This window comes from Leucopleurus acutus, assembly GCF_964270905.1.
Source record: "Leucopleurus acutus genome assembly, chromosome: 3".
Taxonomy (NCBI): domain Eukaryota; kingdom Metazoa; phylum Chordata; class Mammalia; order Artiodactyla; family Delphinidae; genus Leucopleurus; species Leucopleurus acutus.
In genome coordinates this window covers 150,333,489-150,354,626 of record NC_139145.1, presented here as the reverse complement: position 1 = coordinate 150,354,626, position 21,138 = coordinate 150,333,489, and the positions used below count along the sequence as shown (strand labels likewise).

The 21,138-nt window shown below is 37.0% G+C and overlaps 1 protein-coding gene across 4 annotated transcripts in view; it reads right to left on the bottom strand.

The window, feature by feature from the left end:
• DROSHA (drosha ribonuclease III) overlaps positions 1 to 21,138 on the bottom strand; it is a 129,723-nt gene that overhangs the window by 49,997 nt on the left and 58,588 nt on the right. For all 4 annotated transcript variants that reach the window (XM_082836166.1, XM_082836167.1, XM_082836169.1 and 1 more), the window contains 6 exons: positions 17,060 to 17,184; positions 15,353 to 15,452; positions 13,590 to 13,697; positions 2,939 to 3,046; positions 2,034 to 2,172; positions 1,642 to 1,702 (listed from right to left, as the gene is read on the bottom strand). In XM_082836166.1, coding sequence (XP_082692292.1) covers positions 1,642 to 1,702; positions 2,034 to 2,172; positions 2,939 to 3,046; positions 13,590 to 13,697; positions 15,353 to 15,452; positions 17,060 to 17,184 — 641 coding nt within the window. The remainder of the gene's footprint in view (positions 1 to 1,641; positions 1,703 to 2,033; positions 2,173 to 2,938; positions 3,047 to 13,589; positions 13,698 to 15,352; positions 15,453 to 17,059; positions 17,185 to 21,138) is intronic.

Sequence of the window (21,138 nt, the reverse complement as noted above, 5' to 3'; positions counted from 1 at the left end):
AGAAGACAATATTAAGCAGAAGACTTAATATTAAGATGGTAAGCATTCACAAACTGATCCACAAACTCAACACAATCCCTATCAAAACCCCAGCTGGCTTCTTTGCAAAAGTTCTTAAGGTAACTAAAAAATTCATGTGGAAATGTAACAGGTCTAGAATAGCCGAAATAGTCTTGAAAAAAAGAAAGTTAGAGAAGAGATCTTGCATTTCTAGATTTCAAAACTTATTACAAAGCTACAGTAATCAAGACAGTGTGGTACTGGCTTAAGGACAGACATAAAAATCAATGGAATGAACTAAGAATCCAAAAATAAACCCTCAAATATACTGTCAAGGGTGATTTCAACCCATATGATTTAGTGGGGAAAGATCAGCCTTTTCAAGAAATGGTGCTGGGACAACTGCATATCCACAAGCAAAAGAATGCAGCTGGACCTCTATGTCATACCATATATAAGAATTAACTCAGAACAGAACAGATCTAAATGTCAGAGGAAAAAACCCATAAAGCTCTTAGAAGAAACAGATGTAAGTCTTCATGACTTTAGATTAGGCAATGGTTTCTTAGACATGACACCAAAAGCAGAAGCAACAAAAGCAACAAAATTTATCTATTATGTGGAATTCATCAAAACTTTTGTGCTTCACTAAGAGAGTGAAAAGATGATCCATAGAACGAGAAAAGATTTTTACAAATCACATACCTGATAAGGGACTTGTATCTAGAATACATTAAAAAATGATTGTAACTCAACAACAGAAAGTACCCTGATTAAAAATGGGAAAAGGATCTGGATATTTTTCCAGAGAAGATACACAAATGGCCCATAAGCACATGAAAAGATGCTCAACATCAGTAGCCATCAGGGAAATATGACAAAACCACAATGAGATACTATTTCATATCCACTAGGAAGCCCAGGTTCAAAAAGACAGATCATAACAAGTGTTGGGAAAGATGTGAAGAAATCAGAACCTTCACATATATTGCTGCTGGGAAAATAAAATGGTGCAGCCACTTTGGAAACAGTCTGGCAGTTCCTTAAAGGAAAGGTGAAACAGAGTTACCATATCATCCAGAAATTCCACTCCTAGGTATATACCCAAGAAAAATCAAAACATATGTCCATACAAAAACCTGTATACAAATATTCATAGCAACAGCATTCATAATAACCAAAAAGTAAAAACAACAAATGACCATCAGTTGGTGACTAGATAAATAAAACATGGTATATCTATACCATGGAATATTATTTGGCAATAAAAAGAAACACTGACATATACTGTAACATGGATAAATCTTTTAAACATAATGTAAAGTAAAATAAACCAGTCACAAAGGACCACATATTGTATGACACCATTTATACAAAATGTTCAGAATAGGTAAATCCATAAATATTGAACATGGATTAAAAGAAGACTGGTGGATGTCCAGGGCTGGGCAGGCTGAGGGAAATGGGGAGTATGGGGTTTCTTTTCGGGATGATGAAAATGCTCTAAAATTAGACAGTGATCATGGTTGCACCATTTTGTGAATAAACCAAAAACCACTGAATTGTACACTTTAAATGGGGGAATTGTATGGTATGTGAATTATATCTCAACAAAGTTTATTATTAAAAAATCTACTTTACCTTGAGGGAGTTGGGTCATCTTGGCCAAGGCGTGACATAATATTTATTAACGTGTTAATTCCTATTAAAAAAAAAAATCACAACTAAATACTGTTAGAAGAATTCTGGGACCATCATATGACATGTAGAAAGAAAATTATCTATCTCACCCCACTTTGACTAGCAAGTCTGATCAACTTAGTTACTTAAAACACTTGATAGGAGAAAGGAAATTTTCTCACAAATTCATTTGCTCTTATCATAATGCTCTGCTCAAAGTGAATGTTATTACATATGGGTCAGGAAACACTAAAGAAAGAGAGAATGAATCAGTCACCAGGGAACCGGATGGTGGGGATTTAATTTACAACAGGAGACACAGAACAAAACAGGGGAGTGGAATCCAAACATACCTTTTTTCCGCATGTGCATGTGATGAACTTTTCTATCTCCATATTTGGGTTGCCGAATTCCACAGTTAGACAAAGAATTCCTGGCATGATCAGGATTCATTCCAAAATTTAAGTGATGACTTGGGTGGGTCATTGCCAGCTAAAATTTCGGTGAAATAAGTTCAGTCTTAAAAACTCAGCATAAAAACAAAAACAAAAACAAAAACAAATTCAGCATAGAAGCACCATCTTTATATCACCTCAAATGAAACAGGAAAGAGATCTGTTTATCTAGTCAAATTTTAATCCCCGATCTTTCCATCCTATTTCCTCCAGTGTCACATTTCCAAAGCTTTGGTGCAAGCTCTTCTAAACAAACCTAAAAAACCACATCTTTCAGAGAGGAATTAGAATATGCAGCACCTGGAAAGAAGAGCCATAAAGGAGGAAAAGCTGAAAGAAGTGGTCAGGTTTGACAGGCAAATTTTAGCTTTAGTCTCTCTCTTTTTTTTTTTTTTTGCGGTACGCGGGCATCTCACTGTTGTGGCCTCTCCCATTGAGGAGCACAGGCTCCGGACGCGCAGGCTCAGCGGCCATGGCTCACGGGCCCAGCCACTCTGCAGCATGTGGGATCCTCCCGGACCGGGGCATGAACCTGTGTCCCCTGCACTGGCAGGCGGACTCTCAACCACTGCGCTACCAGGGAAGCCCTAATCTATTTCTTTAGGGACAGCATCAAAAAGAAAAAAAAAAAAAGTGAGAAAAAGGGTTTGAAAGTGGCAATAAGAGTAGAGTAATGGAGAGAGCTTTGTTTCTAAACATCCTCATCATCTCCCAGAAGAGACTCTCAGTGCTCCATTTGTAACCTGCAAGATGAATTACTCCTATCTTGTTATTATATAAATGTACAGGAGAGTAATTCTTACCTGTAACAGACAACGATCTTGGAAAGTATATCCTATCAACTTGTCCAGATGCATTAGGCACTGGTGGTATCGAATATGATGGGTCAAAACAGGCAGCATCATTGCATGCTAGGAAAAAGCATATTTCAATATGTTTAACTCTATAAAAACTTATTAAAAACACTTCATTTATTTTACAACAAACAAGAACCATTTTTACAACCTAAATTCCATCTCACAAAGTCTTGAAACAGTTTACTGGCTACATGGCATCCTGGCATATCCTCTGTGAGGGGTGGTGGACTATAGCTGTTAAAGATACGGTCTCTAGAACCAGAATGCCTGGGTCCAAATCCTGCTCTGTCACTCATTCATCATGGGACTCAGGGCAAATTATCTAACCTCTCTGTTTTGGTTTCCTCACCTGTAAAATGAAGACAATCAGTGTAGCTACTTTCAAGTACAGTTAAAAGGATTAAATGAGCAAATACAAAAAGCTGCTTAGAACAAGGCCTATTGGCCCTCATTGAAGTAGGAATAGCCATGGTTCATCAGTACCCAGCAGGGTAACCTTAAGGAAGTCATAAGAATTTCTGTGCCTCCTTGTCTATCTTTAATTCTAAGGGAATGGATTAGGACTCACAAATTCTGAAACTTTGTCAGTGTCCAGACACTTCTGAGAATCTAAGGAAAATGAATCTTTCCCCAGAAAAGTGCCTATGTGCAAACATGCAAAAATTGTATGGAATTTTAATGAGTTCACAGATCTCTAAAGCCCATCACTATCCTCTGGGTAAGAATTTCTCAGGCAGATGATCTCGAAAGGTCATTCTAGGTTTAACACTCAATCTAACACTATAAGGACAACTTTTTATAAAACCACCGATACAGTTAAATCACCTGAGGATATAGAACTTTTATTTTTATTTCACTTTTCATTTGCCTATAGATTCCTTATTGGGAGATTTCATGGAAAGCATATCTTTCTCTTTCTTTCTTTCTTTCTTTTTTTAATAATGTTTGCCTAGAACTCAAGAGAATAAAGGAGTCATTCTTATTCATCAGAACCTGGAGGATGGGCACAGCCCATCACAGAATGACTGACATGTGCTTTATATCATTTTAGTCTTTGAAGTATTTTAAGCTGGCATTATTTAAAAATACATGATAATGGATTTGCTTGAAACTACAGAAATCAGTTTCCTGTATTAACTTATATAGAAAGATTAGTTCTCCAAAAAAGGATCTCTAATCAACAGAAAGTCTTTCTTTCCAGTTCAATTCAATAAATACATATTAAGCACCTCCATGGGTAAGGCTTATATTAGTTGTGGAAGAGAAAAAAGATGAAGACACTCTTTTTGCTCCCAAGGTATAATATAGTTTTCCAGGCATTTCAATTGCAGGGGACTCAAGGGTATTGATGCTAAGCACACAAGGAGGATGGGTCATGAAGACTATGCAGTGTAACTATCTTTCTGAAGTATGAATTCAAACTGGTGTTTTAACACCTCTGGGAAGAGATAAATCATTACCTGTTAAGAAAACAACACTACCTTTAGAGTACTCTGATTATTAGAAAATTATCATTAGTCCAAATCTGTCTCTTTGGAGGTTTACCCCTTTGAACTTAGGTCTACCCCTGGAAAAGAACAAAACCTTTACTTATGTGAAACAGCTGTGAGTCCCTTCGCCACTTCCTCTAAACTTGCTCCAAACAGAGCCAGTTTCTCTACCCAGGTATGTTTCTTGTGACCACCATGGAAAGGTATATATGACCCATGTCCATCTTGTATCCCTGACAAACAAGTCTCAAGGTTATCTACGAGGCTCTAGCTCAGTTTTTTAAATTATCAATTTTTGAAATGTTAAAATACACACAATCACTAAGCATCTCCTCCCCACTCCATTCATGCCTAGAAACTGCTTTCATTTTTAAAAGCTCCTTTGGAAGACTGTAAGAAAATGGCAGTGCACAGTTTTTAAATCTATTCAAGTTCTCCACTACAAATGAGCAACCAGTATAGCAAAATAGAACTGTGAACAATAAATACATAAAAACTAGATGACAAGGTATCCCCACGCGTGCCAAAATAAGTGTGGGTGAGGACAAAGACCTGTGTGTGGTCTCAGCATCTGAGAGAGAAAAAACACAGAGAGAACAGCAGGGCTTCTGATGACCCCAAGAATGGAAGAGCCCCCAAATTAACATATATTCAATGGAATTGTGGCCCAAACTGGAGAGGGCTCTACAGAATCCAATTCACTGGATGAGTATGAGGACAGTCTAACACTGTGGGAGAAGCCTGGGCCCTAAAAATGCTCAAAATTAAAAACTCAAGTTCCCTTCCAGGGTAAAGCCCCATGGTGTGAAGAAAGTGCTAGGAGTAAAAGCCACATTTAGCAGGAGAGAAACAATAAAAGGCAAAAGAAAGAGAATGTCCAGATAAAAGTAGAGGAACGAAACAGACGCAGCAGATCCCAGATATGATGAGCACCCACCCCCCATTTTTTAAATCACTTTGCAAAAACAACAGAAGGAGAGGCTCTAGAGCCATGAGAACTATTCTGGCTTACATTTCCTCCTAAAAGTACAGGAAAATAGGGACTCCTTGGTGGTCCAGTGGTAAAGAATCTGCCTTCCAATGCAGGGGATGCAGGTTTGATTCCTGGTCAGGGAACTAAGATCCCACATGTCATGGGGCAACTAAGCCCACATGCCACAACTACTGAGCCCACGTGCCTCAACTAGAGAGCCTGCGTGCCACAAACTTCAGAGCCCACGCCACAACTAGAGAGAAAACCTGCACACTGCAAATAGAGAGAAGCCCGCGCACCACAAAGAGTGAGAAGCCCATGTGCCACAACAAAGAGCCCGCACGCTGCAACGAAGATCCCTCATGCTGCAATGAAGACCCAACGCAGCCAAAAAAAATTGTAAATAAAAATAAATAAATATTTTTTAAAAGAGCACAGGAAAATACTTCACTTATTTAACAAGATTTAACCTAAAGAGCAATGGAAAAGAATCATGATTAAATCACACTCAAGGATTTTATAAGAAAATAGATGAAAGGAATAGAACAAGATACCTCTGATAATAAAATGCCAGAAAAACATGCCAATAAAACCAATGAAAGCTGTAACCTATTATTTCAAAACAAACTAAATTAAGAAAACAATAACATTTATAAGGAAAACTATTAATAAATACTATATTAATTCAGAAATGAGATGACTGGAGGAAAGGAAGATCTGAAAAGAAGTGACAAAACTCAGAAAAAAGACATAGAAGGAAATAATGATTTCAAGAATATAGACTAAACAGAAGGAACACAACAGCATATTAACCAATGACTACTGCCTTTGAGAAATAAAAGATGGAAAAAAGAAAAACTTTTAGAAAAAATAAAAAATCAGAAAAAATGAAGGATTTAAGAGAAAATGATAGATATGGAAAATAAGCAAAGAAGATACAAGATGCATATAATAGCAGTCCTTATAAAAAAAAAAAAGAGATACATGTAAAAGTATGAGATTAGATCACTCCCTAACACCATACACAAAAATAAGCTCAAAATGGATTAAAGACCTAAATGTAAGGCCAGAAACTATCAAACTCTTAGAGGAAAACATAGGCAGAACACTCTATGACATAAATCACAGCAAGATCCTTTCTGACCCACCTCCTAGAGTAATGGAAATAAAAACAAAAATAAACAAATGGGACCTAATGAAACTTCAAAGCTTTTGCACAGCAAAGGAAACCATAAACAAGACCAAAAGACAACCCTCAGAATGGGAGAAAATATTTGCAAATGAAGCAACTGACAAAGGATTAATCTCCAAAATTTACAAGCAGCTCATGCAGCTCAATAACAAAAAAACAAACAACCCAATCAAATAATGGGCAGAAGACCTAAATAGACATTTCTCCAAAGAAGATATACAGACTGCCAACAAACACATGAAAGAATGCTCAACATCATTAATCATTAGAGAAATGCAAATCAAAACTACCATGAGATATCATCTCACACCAGTCAGAATGGCCATCATCAAAAAATCTAGAAACAATAAATGCTGGAGAGGGTGTGGAGAAAAGGGAACAACACTCTTGCACTGCTGGTGGGAATGTGAATTGGTTCAGCCACTATGGAGAACAGTATGGAGGTTCCTTAAAAAACTACAAATAGAACTATCATATGACCCAGCAATCCCACTACTGGGCATATACCCTGAGAAAACCAAAATTCAAAAAGAGTCATGTACCAAAATGTTCATTGCAGCTCTATTTACAATAGCCTGGAGATGGAAACAACCTAAGTGCCCATCATCGGATGAATGGATAAAGAAGATGTGGCACATATATACAATGGAATATTACTCAGCCATAAAAAGAAACGACATTGAGCTATTTGTAATGAGGTGGATAGACCTAGAGTCTGTCATACAGAGTGAAGTAAGTCAGAAAGAAAAAGACAAATACCGTATGCTAACACACATATATGGAATTTAAGGAAAAAAAAATGTCATGGAGAACCTAGGGGTAAGACAGGAATAAAGACACAGACCTACTGGAGAACGGACTTGAGGATATGGGGAGGGGGAAGGGTGAGCTGTGACAGGGCGAGAGAGAGTCATGGACATATACACACTAACAAACGTAAGGTAGATAGCTAGTGGGAAGCAGCTGCATGGCACAGGGATATCGGCTCGGTGCTTGGTGACCGCCTGGAGGGGTGGGATAGGGAGGGTGGGAGGGAGGGAGACGCAAGAGGGAAGAGATATGGGAACATGTATATGTATAACTGATTCACTTTATTATAAAGCAGAAACTAACACACCATTGTAAAGCAATTATACCCCAATAAAGATGTTAAAAAAAAAAAAGAAATCAAAACAATAGAATAATGAAATCAGTAATTCAAGAAAACTTTCCTGAGATGAAAGACAATGTGAAAGTATATATTGAAAGGGCACACAGCATATCTGAAAAAAATTAACCAAAAGAGCTGAGACATATTCTAGTAAAACTACTGTTAGTTTTTAAAGAAAAAAAAAAATCTTTGGACACTGAGACAAAAGGACCTAAGCTGTTCAAACCCATGTTGTTCAAGGGCCAGCTGTAGCAGATAGTAGTTATTTTCGTTAACAGACAGCGGGATACACACACATAGAAAGAGAGGGAGAGGAGGGAGAAATTTAATTATACAATAAAGGTAAACATTAGAACAAAAATATAATCTTTCCTAAATACAAAAAGAGATATGGAAAGAAAAAAAAAAGGCAAATAAAATAGACCTCGTAAGTGACCACAAAACTTCAAAACAGTTTGACAGAGCGGAGGTCACGTATATCAAGAGAGTGTGTGTGTGTGTGTGTGTCTATTTGCTTATATTAAAATGGGAAAAATTAAATCATTTCTAAAAGATGGTTACCTTTGGGGTGGGGGGGAAAGTGGCAAGAACAAGGTGGAAGCAACAGAGATAGAAATTAGATTTTTGAAAAACATAATTGCATTTGTAAATCTGAGTTTGGAATTATGGTAAATATACTACATAATTATAAGACAATATGTAATTTTTAAAAGGAACCTTTAAAATCAAAAGTAAAATAAAATAAATGAATCTGTGTATCCAGTTTGTGGTATAAGCAGAAATGACCTTAAAACATGGTAATCTGAGTGTGCATGCCTGGTGGGATACAGCTATCATCACAGACAAAAAGACCCCAAACAAACAAACACCTACTTCCCATAATCATATTGTTGGTGGTGCCATTAATACTGTTATTCTAAGACTACTCTTTGTGTATGTATTATGGAATAAATCGAATGAGCAATTTTTTTGGTTTTGTCCTATATGGGATCTGTACTTCAGCGTAATCAAATAGCTGGTGAGGGGAATATCCTTTATAAAAGTATTCTGATAAATGCAGAAGGAAAGATAGAATATCACTTTGGCAACGCCTAATGAATTACTGGGCCTAGGTAATGATCCATCAATAACTAATAACGTCACACACGAAAAAGAGAGACCAGGGACTTCTCTAGTGGTCCAGCGGTTAAGACTCCATACTCCCAATGAAGGGAGCCTGGGTTTGATCCCTGGTCAGGGAACTAGATCCCACATGCCGCAACTAAGAGCCCACATGCCACAACTAAAGATCCCGCGTGTCGCAACAAAGATCCCACATGCCACAACTAAGACCCGGTGCACCCTAATAAATATTTTTAAAATTTATTAAAAAAAAAAAAGAGAGACCACACTACTCCCTATGAAAAAGTCCTTCAAAAAAAAGAACTTTAAACTCATCACAGCTGTCCAACAGAAGTTTCTATGATGATGGAAATATTCTGTATCTGTGCTGTTACAACAGACACTAGGGCAGAGGTATCCATTAAGTGCTTGAAATGTGGTGAGGGCAACTAAGAACTGAAGTTTTCATTTAATTTCATTTTAATTAATTTAAATTCAAATAGCCATGTGTGGCCAGTGGTACTGTATTAGATGGCACAGTATTAGATCTAAGTACCAATCTGTAGGAAATACAAGGGACAGAAACACGTGTTAAATGACCCCATAAAGTTGCAATCAAGGAAACCCTGATCAGAGCTTAGGAACTCTACAGAATACCTGATCCAGTTTCTTCCACAATAAAAATTTGCAAGGAAAGCAAAGGGAGAAATGGAATGAGAACCCACAGTTTAAAGAGACTTAAAAAAACATCAACTAACCGCAAAGTATGGATCTTGTTTGTAGTCCATTTCAAACAGGCAAATAAATTTAATAGGCAATTGGGAAAATGTGAACATTGACTAGCATTTGATATTATAGAAATGTTGATACTGTTGAAACTGACTGATGAGTCCATGGAGTTCATTATACTTTCCTCTCTAATCTTGTATATTGATATTATACTACTGTAATATTGATATTTTTAAAAATAAAAGTATAATAATAGTTCTCTATCAGGCCAGTTAGCTTTTAAGCAAAATCTTCTTCCCTTTCTTCACAAGAAGCATTACTTCTCCAGTAAAAAAAAAAAAGAAAAACAAAAATCACGTCTCTCACATGGTCCAAAGATTTTGTTAACAATAACTGTGAAGCCATATGCCTCTCAGAGGTTCTTCCTTTTTTCCCCCAAGTTTTAACTTAGAAAATACTTCCTTCAATGTGTTGTCCAAAATCTCTTAATCCCTAGAGATGTTTCTTTTCACTGTTCAGTCATCACCTGCTAAATCACTGAGCAAGAACATCAGTTAGTTTGATAACACATGGCAGGCTTCCATCCCATTCTAGAGAGTCACTATAGGAAGACAGCCAGCTATTAATCAGTCCAAATACAACTCTGTCTACTCAATACAAACACCAGCCATGACGTGTAGTTCGTCAGGCACCATGCCTCCTCATAAAAATAAGGAGCTGTAGCGTCCTCCAGTTTTGCACAAGCCTCATACTGGTTATATGACTGTCCTGATGCAGATTCTTTGCTCCTTTTTTTGACAGCTCTGTGTGTCACATTTATTCATCCTTCATTCTTGTGATTCAGTTTATTGATTTCCATGGACAACCTCCTTAGCATAGCACAGGGCACAGGTACCTACTCCTCTAAGACACCAATTCAACTTTGGTGTGCAAAACCCCATTCTTTTTTTTTTTTTTTTTTTTTTTGCGGTACGCGGGCCTCTCACTGTCGTGGCCTCTCCCGTTGCGGAGCACAGGCTCCGGACGCGCAGGCTCAGCGGCCATGACTCACGGGCCTAGCTGCTCCGCAGCATGTGGGATCTTCCCAGACCGGGGCACGAACCCGTGTTCCCTGCATCGGCAAGCAGACTCTCAACCACTGCGCCACCAAGGAAGCCCCAAAACCCCATTCTTAAAGCACAGATACTGTAGCCACATGATACCCTTTTTCCTCTTCTGAGTCATAATGCTGAATTTCTCAGCCTCAGTTTGGTTTTGATTTCTGCTTTTTCTTCCATATTACCCGGAATTCACTCTAACAAGCAGTAACACTGAGAAAATCTTTCAATAGTTTCTCTCTAAACATGGTTCAAGTCTGCATTTAGCTCATGTGTAATTACAGGTTACTGGACCACCCGTAGGTTTCCATTCCTCCTAACACTGATTGGGGCATCAGGTAGAATTTTCTTATCTCCTAACAACCCTTGCTGTCTTCTCTGGTTGGGAAATTCCACTTCTAGAGTGAGATGCTGGTCCTTAGGTTGCTCTGCCTTAGATTCATCATAATAGTTTTATCGCCAGTGGCAGTTTGACAGCATCACAAGGCTTTCGCTAGCAACCCACTAGCAATTATTACTAACAAAAAGTAGGTTCTACACCGAGGAACTACCAAATAGAGGAAACCTCTCCCTGCCCCCACCCAACAATTTTAGAGCTGCGCTCAGCCTCTTTCTCTTAAAATTAAGTATGAGTCCATTTTTTCACAGGCTTCAGGGTTATTCAGAATATTCAGTGTATAATTTCATTTAACTGCTATTTCTCAAACAGATTCTTATTCTTCATTATGAAAAATACTAAATGCATTTATTTTGAATGTTTTAAACTACATTATTACATGCTACCTGCCATCTTATTTAAGGAACACACACAAAAAAGAAAACATTTATTCTGGGATAAGAAATTAAATATATTTAAGAGCCAATGTTACTTGTAAAAAAATAGGAGAGGAGAATGGAAGCATGGCTTTGAAACAGATGCCAGTTTTCTGTGGAAGAGCAGGAATCCTCCAGATGGAGGAACCATTATTAGATCAAGAAATATTTCGCGTACCGCAAAAAAAAAAAAAAAGAAGTATTCACCTTTGCCAAAGTTTTAATCAGGTCCAGTTAGTCAAAAGAACTGATGGAGTGTGTTTGCCTAACAACCTCAAAACAGAATGTAAAATATAATATACACAGAGAGAGAGAAGATAACCTAGTCCTCAAGCTGCTTCCAATCCAGCTGAGGAGCTATTTGTGTCACAGCTGAAGGCCATAAAATGGCAGGGGAACATATCATTCAGCACCCCTATTTGTTTTACCAAAACAAAGGGTACAAAGAGCTCAATGCTTTCAAAAAAACTGTGTTCAGCGGAACAAAACTGCCTTAAGGACTGCTCCACAGGATGGGAGAGAGATCTCGTACAATGGGATGGATACTCCCTTCATACCCACCACTCATCAATCAGTTGCTTTTTTATCTTTTTACAAACTAGGGCGCCACAGGGTTTTGTTTAAAACAAACAAACAAACAGAAACTTCAAAGTCAACCAAAAACACAAGTTTAAAAGCCACTGAACTAGAAGAACTCTCAGGTCCTTTCCAGTTCTTCATGCTGCTCAATGTTATGATCTCAAACAATCAACTTTGACTTATCACCACGATTACCAGATTTTGAGCAGACTGTTCAAGATTCCACTCATTGTTCTTACGATGCCTTAAGACATTATGTTGGCATTATGGTGTTGTGTTGGTTTTGGAGAAACACTAGCAAACAGAAAAACTGGGTGATACGGCTCCAAGTGGCGCTAAGAAAGAATCAACGGAAGTAAGAGAGTCGCTTCTGAAAATACTTACAGTACCAAAAAAAACTGGTCAATTGGCAAGATAACTGAGGACTTGGTGGGTGTACTGGCTACCACTGTAGATGATTATTTTCAAACTATTTAGCAATACTGCATCAATAGCAGTTCATCCTAGCACAAAAACACTTAGCTTCACATGGTAAATGAATGACATAGCAATTCCTTCAGTGATACGATTAAATTCCACTGTTCAATACAATAATTAAATGCCAACATTGATTTTTTTAAAAGAAAACTCATTATGATGAAATGAATACCTAAGAGTATCTGAACTTATTACAATACATGCTACCATTACAACAGATAAGTGGCAGCCTGGAAGTATTCTTCCAAAAGTTCGAACATAGCAAACTGCATTACCTGACTCCAGCCTGGGTAATCATTTCCTTTACTGTAATTCCCATGGAGTGCAACCAATATCAATCGTTAACCAAAGAATCACGTGAAGAGTCAAAGAACATGCTCGGTTTGGGGGACCTCTAATCTGGTAAAAATTCCACCCATAAGGAAAACAAAAATACTTATTAGTGAGCCAGTTATATATATAGCTGAAATGTTCCTCTATTAAGTTTACCCAAAGAAAAAATATTATCATTTGGCTCAAACATGAAATGTATACTGTTTCTGTTCATAAATGCTTTCCGTTCTCTGCAATACAAGTCTGAGTCATCAGTCTGGAAAGTTTGTACACACGACCTTCAGGAATCTGTCTGTAGAGCTGCTGGAGGATCTCTTTTGACAGGCACCTACGCACGAGCTCAAACAGGCAGACGCATTTGAAGAACAGACCTGCCTTCATTCAGTGTACAAAGACAGAATTGAGCATTACTAAGTCAGTGTGTCCCATGCCCCCACTGTGCACATGCACAAGCACACACACACACACAATGAAACAAGACAACATGAAAACTGACACAAAAACAAAACCCAAATGATAGAAAACAATTCATGGTTGGTGTTCCATTTAGCTACAGGTAATATGTTCTGCAGAAACTTCTCAGAATTAGGAAGACTTCAGTGCCAGACACCTTTTAAAGGAAGAGATGTTTGGGTATAATTGTGTTCTTAGAAGTGTCATCACCTGACAGACATCAGAACGGATGCCAGTTTTCCAGAATCCTTGGCTACTCAGCTCCACTGTTACTTCTCGCCTCATGGTATTCTTCTGTCGTATTTTTTGGAGTGCTTCCTAGAAAAGACCCCTTATGATGAGTAACCTTTAAGTTCTAAAGCAATACTAAGCCAAACAACAAGCATTAGTAAATTAGCTGGATTCATTCACCCTTACATTCAGGTAGTCAAACCTCTTCTTGCCAAATTAGATTAAAAAATAATAATAAAGGCCTTGGGGATAAGCCAGCTTTTCCTGGTAAATAGATAAGAAAAAAATTAAACCAAATCAACTACTCTGGCAAGTTCAAACAAAAAATGCCCTTTTACTGAAAAAGAAACAAAATGTGGTGTGTGGAATTTGAAATCAGCATGTAAAAATTATATTTAAATCAAGCCTTATGCTAAGCATTTACATATAAGAAAGACAATCAGTAAATTAACCAGAAACCCATGTAATTGTCAAAGCTGCCTTCCAATTTGCATACACTTGCAGCAAGGGTACATTTTATTAAAAAAAGACAGTGATCCAAAACTTCTGCAAGACATAAACAGGAACTGACTCTTCCCTTTTATGCCGCCCTTCAAATAATTAATGATAAAAAATAATTTTATACTTGTATGCTTATTCAATAAAAATCTCATAGGAATTCATAATTACAACAGGAACCACTACCACCAGCTCCACCATTGATTAAGTTCCTACTACAGGCCAATACCACTGGAGGAAAGTTAAATGGAGTATTTCCAAGTCCATACAACCACCTTTTTCCCTGGGTGCACCAACAGAGGGACATTTCAGTCAGCCTCTCTTGGCCTTGGTTCTGTCCTTTATAATGAAGCTAACTGACTCAAGTCACAGAAAGTGATGAGGTCAGAATTCAAACACTTTTGCCAGCTTCAAAACCTTGCTCTTGGGACTTCCCTGGTGGTCCAGTGGCTAAGACTCTGTGCTCCCAATGCAGGGGGCCTGGGTTCGATCCCCAGTTGGCGAACTAGATCCCGCATACATGCCTCAACTAAGAGTCTGCATGCCTCAGCTAAGAAGTCTGCATGCAACAACTAAGAGTCTGCATGCTGGAACTAAAGATCCTGCATGCCACAGTGAGGATCCCGTGTGCTGCAACCAAGACCTGGCGCAGCCAAAATAAATAAATAAATATTTTTTAAAAACCCCCACCTTGCTCTTACACTATGGCAACAGAATAAAACCTTACTAAGACAAAATTTATGTTGATACTGAATCCATTTATTCTTAAAATTAAAACTAAAACACAAATGATCCTAGAGTACAGATAATACTACCCATTAGTAAAGAAATATGGAATTTGGGATATAAAACCTTAGAAAATCAGTTCACCTTACCAAACTAACAGACATATGGAAGCCAATCTTTTACAACTTTAAGACCACGAAATTTGAATAAGTGGTACTATGTGCAGCCTAATTAATGATAAAAGGCTGATCCAGCACGTTTTAAACTTTAACTCCTTAGAAGCTATATTTATTCTCAACTTTCTTTAAAAAACTGGCCTTTTTAGGGGGAGAAAATGGTCCCTTAGCTACTAAAAGATGAAAAAAATCAATCAGCATACTAATGTGAGGACAGGAATAAAGTGTGATTTTTTTATAGTTTCTTTAAACCAATTGTTTTAAAGATTGTTGTAAAAACAATCTCAAGTAAACCTGAAATGCATCACCATTAGTCACAGGAGAACAGGGTCCAATACCGACCTCCCTCTGTGCCAGCTTCTGCTTGTCAGTTTGTTTGACTTTAGGGCTATTTGCTAGGAGGTGGCGAAGTTTTACATAACTCTTCCACAGTTTCTGGTACCTAAGGAAAAGGACAGACAGACACCTCAGACAAAAAGAAGGCAAATCTGAAGTGCAATAAAGCCAGGTGTTCTAACAGGCCTGCTCAATCATAAATGCATTCTTGTGAATATCCTTAATGGCAGCAGACCTTCATTCTAAGGAAGGATGTGATCTGGGGGCGCTGAGGGGCAGGATGACCAAGAGGCATCTGCAACCTACTTATTGACTGCTGCCTACATGGGTTGAAAATGAGGTGTCACTATACGGATGAATCTCTCTGGAAAAAATTCCTAGGGAGACACAGAAACATGTATGGTTTCTCATTGTTACCTCTTTGAAAGTAACACGTTTTATTTAAATATGTGTTTTCTGATGTTTGTTGAAAGACCTCTTACTTAATAAAGATACTGTCCATGTCCAAAATGCCTTCACTGAAAGTGAAAGTTGGAGAGTATTAGAAAAGAGAACCCCTTTTGGGACAATACCCAAGCTACATAGCTACATACATCCATTTTTCCACTGGGAAGGGAAAAAAGACAAATGGTGTATATCAATTTGTATATGCCATGACAAAAATAAGCATATTTGTAGCCAAATATGTTATAACCTGGATCACAGTTAAAGCATCCTGGAAATGAAGAGAATATGAAGTCTTTTATCAGTTTACACTCCTGCCATCTGAGAGTCCACGAGAGCCTAATCACATTCTACTAACACTTTTCTGAAAAGAAAGGACTTTCCTAAGATTTTCTGTCATACTGAAACTGCTCCTTCCTTGGCCTTAGCTGGGTGTCTCCTTTTTGATAACATTTTTTTAGAGAATGGAGGAAAGAAAGAAGCACTTACACAGTGCCTGGTTCACTGCTTCATACTTTTATCCAAAGGGAGGGAAAAAAGAACAAAACCCTTTAGCCTCTTCTAATATATCAGCCAGAATTGGATTTATGAATTGAAAATCTCCCATGCCCTTTTCTCCCATTATGAATCCTTTAAAAAAATTAAATCAGGAGACGGTTTGTTTGTTTAACAAGGTAGAGAATCCAAACACTCCTGAAGAATATAATGGTACTATTTCCATTCCCACACATCTTCATCTTCTCCCAGCAAAACACTAACATGCCAGTTGGAAAGTAACATCAATTCTAAGAGTCAGAAGTCATGGCTTCTCCTTCCAATACAACCCTTGACTTTGCATGGGATGTTGGGCTCTTACTAAGATGTACCCAAAAAACAGAACTCTGCGTAAATGTGGCAGTGCTAAGAACCAACATGGCGCTACTTTCCTCTAGAAGGCACTGAAAAAAATAAAAAAGAATCATAACAGTAAGTACTATAATGATGGATAAAGGAAAAGTTCCTTAAAGGTTAAAAACATACAGGACTCATATGACCAAGACTGCCAAGGATAATCTATTGAACAGTAATTTCCTGAAGTCAAACATGTAGAGAAAATAATTCTTCAGGAGCTACCAAAACCTGCCTCATTTGGTAACCTAAATTTGGAAACATGGCTCATTTCAGGTCTTAATTTTTAAAAAGAAAAAATCCACTAAAGGGGATTCCTCGGTAATTCAGCTGTTAGTAGAAGGTGAAATTGGCTAAGACAAACACTGAAAAATATCTTACTGTGGGTCTCCAGCATAACTCAACTGTGCAGGGCGTATCCCAAAGTGGACAATAATAGGAAAAGTAATCACATCGGGGTTGAACTGTTCACGATCCAGTTGATCGATGCGGACAGAGCTTGGTTTCTAGAGAGAAAAATCAAAGCCATTTATTCCCTTAAGAATTCTTTAAGTATTGTCTTTAATCTAAGTAGGGAAGAAAGTAATCGGATTTTCCCCTAGGAAAGCCTCATCCCCAAAGGGAAAATGTCATTTAAAAACCCTTTAATCATAGCAGCTAAACTATATAAAAACTATAATGTCATCCCTATAAATGAGTTTGTGCCATTTGGCATAATGAACAATGATTTTGTCCTTGTTTGCCATCCACATAGAAACCTTTAAAAATTAAACTTTTGAAAGGACACTTAGGCAGATGTAACTTTTCCTTAACCTCTCCAAAGACACAGAGGAAGTATTCCACATGACCAGAAAGAGATATGCTGACTTATTCTGCTTTAATTTCACATTTCAAATGAATAGCTTATTTCTACGCAGAAGGCACAGACAGATGCCTCTATATAATTTTCCCCCATTAGTTCTCTGTGTACCTTGTGTATTCCTTTAACTCTATACCTTTAAATTAAAAGGTATGGTGGTACAAAGACCAAATAGTTAAGCTTCTCTTATTATGTCCATGTAGGCCATTCTTAAATTTTAATAGAGAGTTTCATAAGTCTTTTTTTTTTCCCCAAGTCTAATAAAAAAAGAAGTGAACAGCTGGTTCCTTCTTAAGTTACTTAAGTATGAGGATCCATTTGTAAAATATCTTTCATCTTGAAAGCTTAAGTTTGTGAAAAGATGGTAAAATCACAGAGAGTGCTTTAGCAACCTCCTTGCTTATACTCAATATAAGCATTAGGGACTGCTCAGGGCAGTCCCTAATTAGAAACTAAATGCTTACTAAGAGATTGTGGCGTCTTTGGCTCAGTTGCTTTAGAGCCAAGGCTATGGAGTTGATCCCCATGGAGGCCAATAAGCTTCATTCTGTTGAACAGCTATGCCCAACAACTATGACTTGTTTGTCCAGGACACAGGGGTTTCAATGTTAAAACTGGAAAAGCCCCCAGCAACTGGGACAAGCTGGTTACCCTACCCACAACCGTAGTCCTAGTCAGCCATCTGACAGATACAAGTTGGTGACAAAGTAAAAAGATTTGTGTAAATTCATCTAGATTAGTGAAAAAACAACTTAGACTTCAGTTTTTAAAGAATATTTCAATGTCATTTAACAGTCAAAATTTTACTAGCATCTTGAAAAGTTGACCTCTGCTCTCAAAATTAATAATTGGAGAAGATTTTGGTCACAGAAAACCTAAGATAAAATTATTTAAATGCCCATCAACAGTAGCAACATGTTATTTGGGTCTAAGAATTGTTTCCAGTATTTTATGCATCAAAGCAGCAGAATTCATTTTTAAAAGAGGGATTGCCCCACGGAAAAACGCTAGTGAAGTATTCATGTTTTCATTATTTTAAATACCATGCTATGGTATCAACAGAGGAAATAGTGATTTAAAACATCTACAGTATCTCTAATTTATAGGGGGAGGGGATGAAATAAGTTCTAGACTTTGGCCACACCCTACAGTATCTATCACACCATTTTTGTAGAAGAATAAAAAACATTCTCGCCAATGACCAAAGTATTCCCCAGCAGAGGCAAAGTACCTAGGGAGGGAGATTAATTCTTCTAAGTTCTGCAGCAATAAAGTACTTAATGTGACCATAATGGTTTGGAAATTTTAATAAATTCCCCAATATCCTTACCACTGGGCAATCTTCCAAAGCAAGTACTGCAGAGGATGAAATGTGGTGCCAGGTCTATTCTCAAAAGGATATAATGAAAGGATGTTTTATTATACTGAGTTTTCATAATATTTTTCTCCTTTACACTAAGACTAAATACTAAAAGAAGAAAAAAAAAATTAACTTCAACATGCCCCTAAGCTTGGCACCCAAACATAGCTTTCTTAATTTATTTCCAATTACTTTCCAACATAAACCTTTCACCCTGACTAACCTGTGGTCTCCTTATTATCTTTAAAACTGGCCATATACCATCTCAAGTATGTACATTCAATTGTGTCAATAATTTATACAATTTCTTGATTCCTTAAATACCACAGTAGAATGTTTATGAAGAATGCCTTGGCAGCCCGGCCCAGTGATCTCACCAAAAACTACAAGCTTTCCTGACCGGCTTTTTCAGATTGGTCCATTGATTCAATAATTCATCACAAACTCCTTTCATATGGATATGCTGTGAGTTTGCAGCTGGACAAGCAACATATATAATGTATATACTTCACTAGCACCTGGCTCACGTAGTAGTCCCTCAACAACTGAGTTGAATGATGATGATGGTAATGGAGTAAATATCCTCTACGCCATTGTCTCAAAAACAAGCAAGGAGTGAACCAGAAGCAACTGGGGATTATTTTTTTAAACTTCAGATCTTTGAGCCCCATTACGTGGAGCATATGGGGTGGGGTGCATCAGGGCATTCTTATATTTTCAAAAGCTCTCCAACTGATCCTAGGATCTTAGGGAATTTTAACCAGGCTGTGGAAGAAAGCCCCAGGATCAAAGTGTTTCCACAGTAAATCATGGGATTCTTCAAGCAGACCTACCAAGGTGAAAAGGCATGTCTCCCACCACCATCACACCCACCCATCCTCTGACCCAACTATAAAACTGACAGAAGAAATGTAAATTTGTGCAACTGTTTAAAGAAAAATTAAGTCCAGAGTCACACTTGCATAGTACTATGACTTGTATACTTCTTTTAAAGTTACTTTAATAATTATTTGTGTGGCTAAACAATATAACAGTAAAAACTGTATAAATTTTTTAGTTTTAAACAAGTTTAATGTTTAAATACATTTTTATTAAACTTTCACTTTCTAGATTTGTTTAAAATAATCAGTATTAGTTGGAATATTTGATTTGAAAATAGCAACATTTTGCTTGTGCAGATGTTACTGTCATGCTACAACAAATTGATCCAGAGTTTTTATTTTTATGAATCAAGGCTATTAAGCAATTTGGCAGCCTTTTAAAAACAACAGCTTTGTTTAAATAGACTACTCTGTTTCTTTACATAGAAGTATTTTAATTCTCCACTTTTGGAAAATTGTATCCTGATAAGATGCCAATATATAACTATTTTATGAAATAACATTTTAGACAAAACAATTTTTTAATAAATATATAGAACAGCATATTCTTTATAAGAGAAAACTACTTATCTATTAATTCTCTGCTTTGATTTTTATATTTTTACCTCAAAATAAACATTAGAAGCAAATTTTAAAGCCAAAAATTTACAAAACAAAATGGGAAATATTTGTAACAATTATGGCAAAGAATCAATAAAAAAGGACAAATACCACAAAAGAAAGTTAGACAAAGGATACCGATAAGCCATTATCAGAATTTAAAGGTCAATAAACATTTAAAATATCAATTTTTGCTAGAAACCAAAATAAACAGAAAACTGAACTAAATAGTATCAATTTTTTTCCTACCAATTGACAAAGTTTTTTGTTAAACTAGTATAACCGTATGAAGGAATGGGCAATCTCATATACTCCTTGTCAGAGTGCAAATTCTACAACCCTCTGGAAGGCAATTTATAACATGTACCAAAAGCCTTCAAAATGTGCCTACCTTAAGGAATTAAATGGACACATTCAAAGATAAATACATACATATGTATACATGTTTACACACATATATACAAATTCAACACAGCATTATTTGTTATAGCAAAAATCTGGAAGCAACCTAGGTGCCCAATAACAGGGGGTTAATTAAATAACTTAGGGGCTTTTTTTTTTATTACACGCCTAAAGAGATTTAAGACTAAGGAAAAGAAACGACTTTGTGGTGGTTGTTCCTGGAGGAGGATAAGAAGGAAAAGGTCTGAATGTTAATATTTAATAGTATGATGCCAATTTTGTTTCAAAACAATATGAAATATGTCTATTTTAAATAAACTACAAAAGTGAATAGTATCATCTCTGGAGAATGGAATTG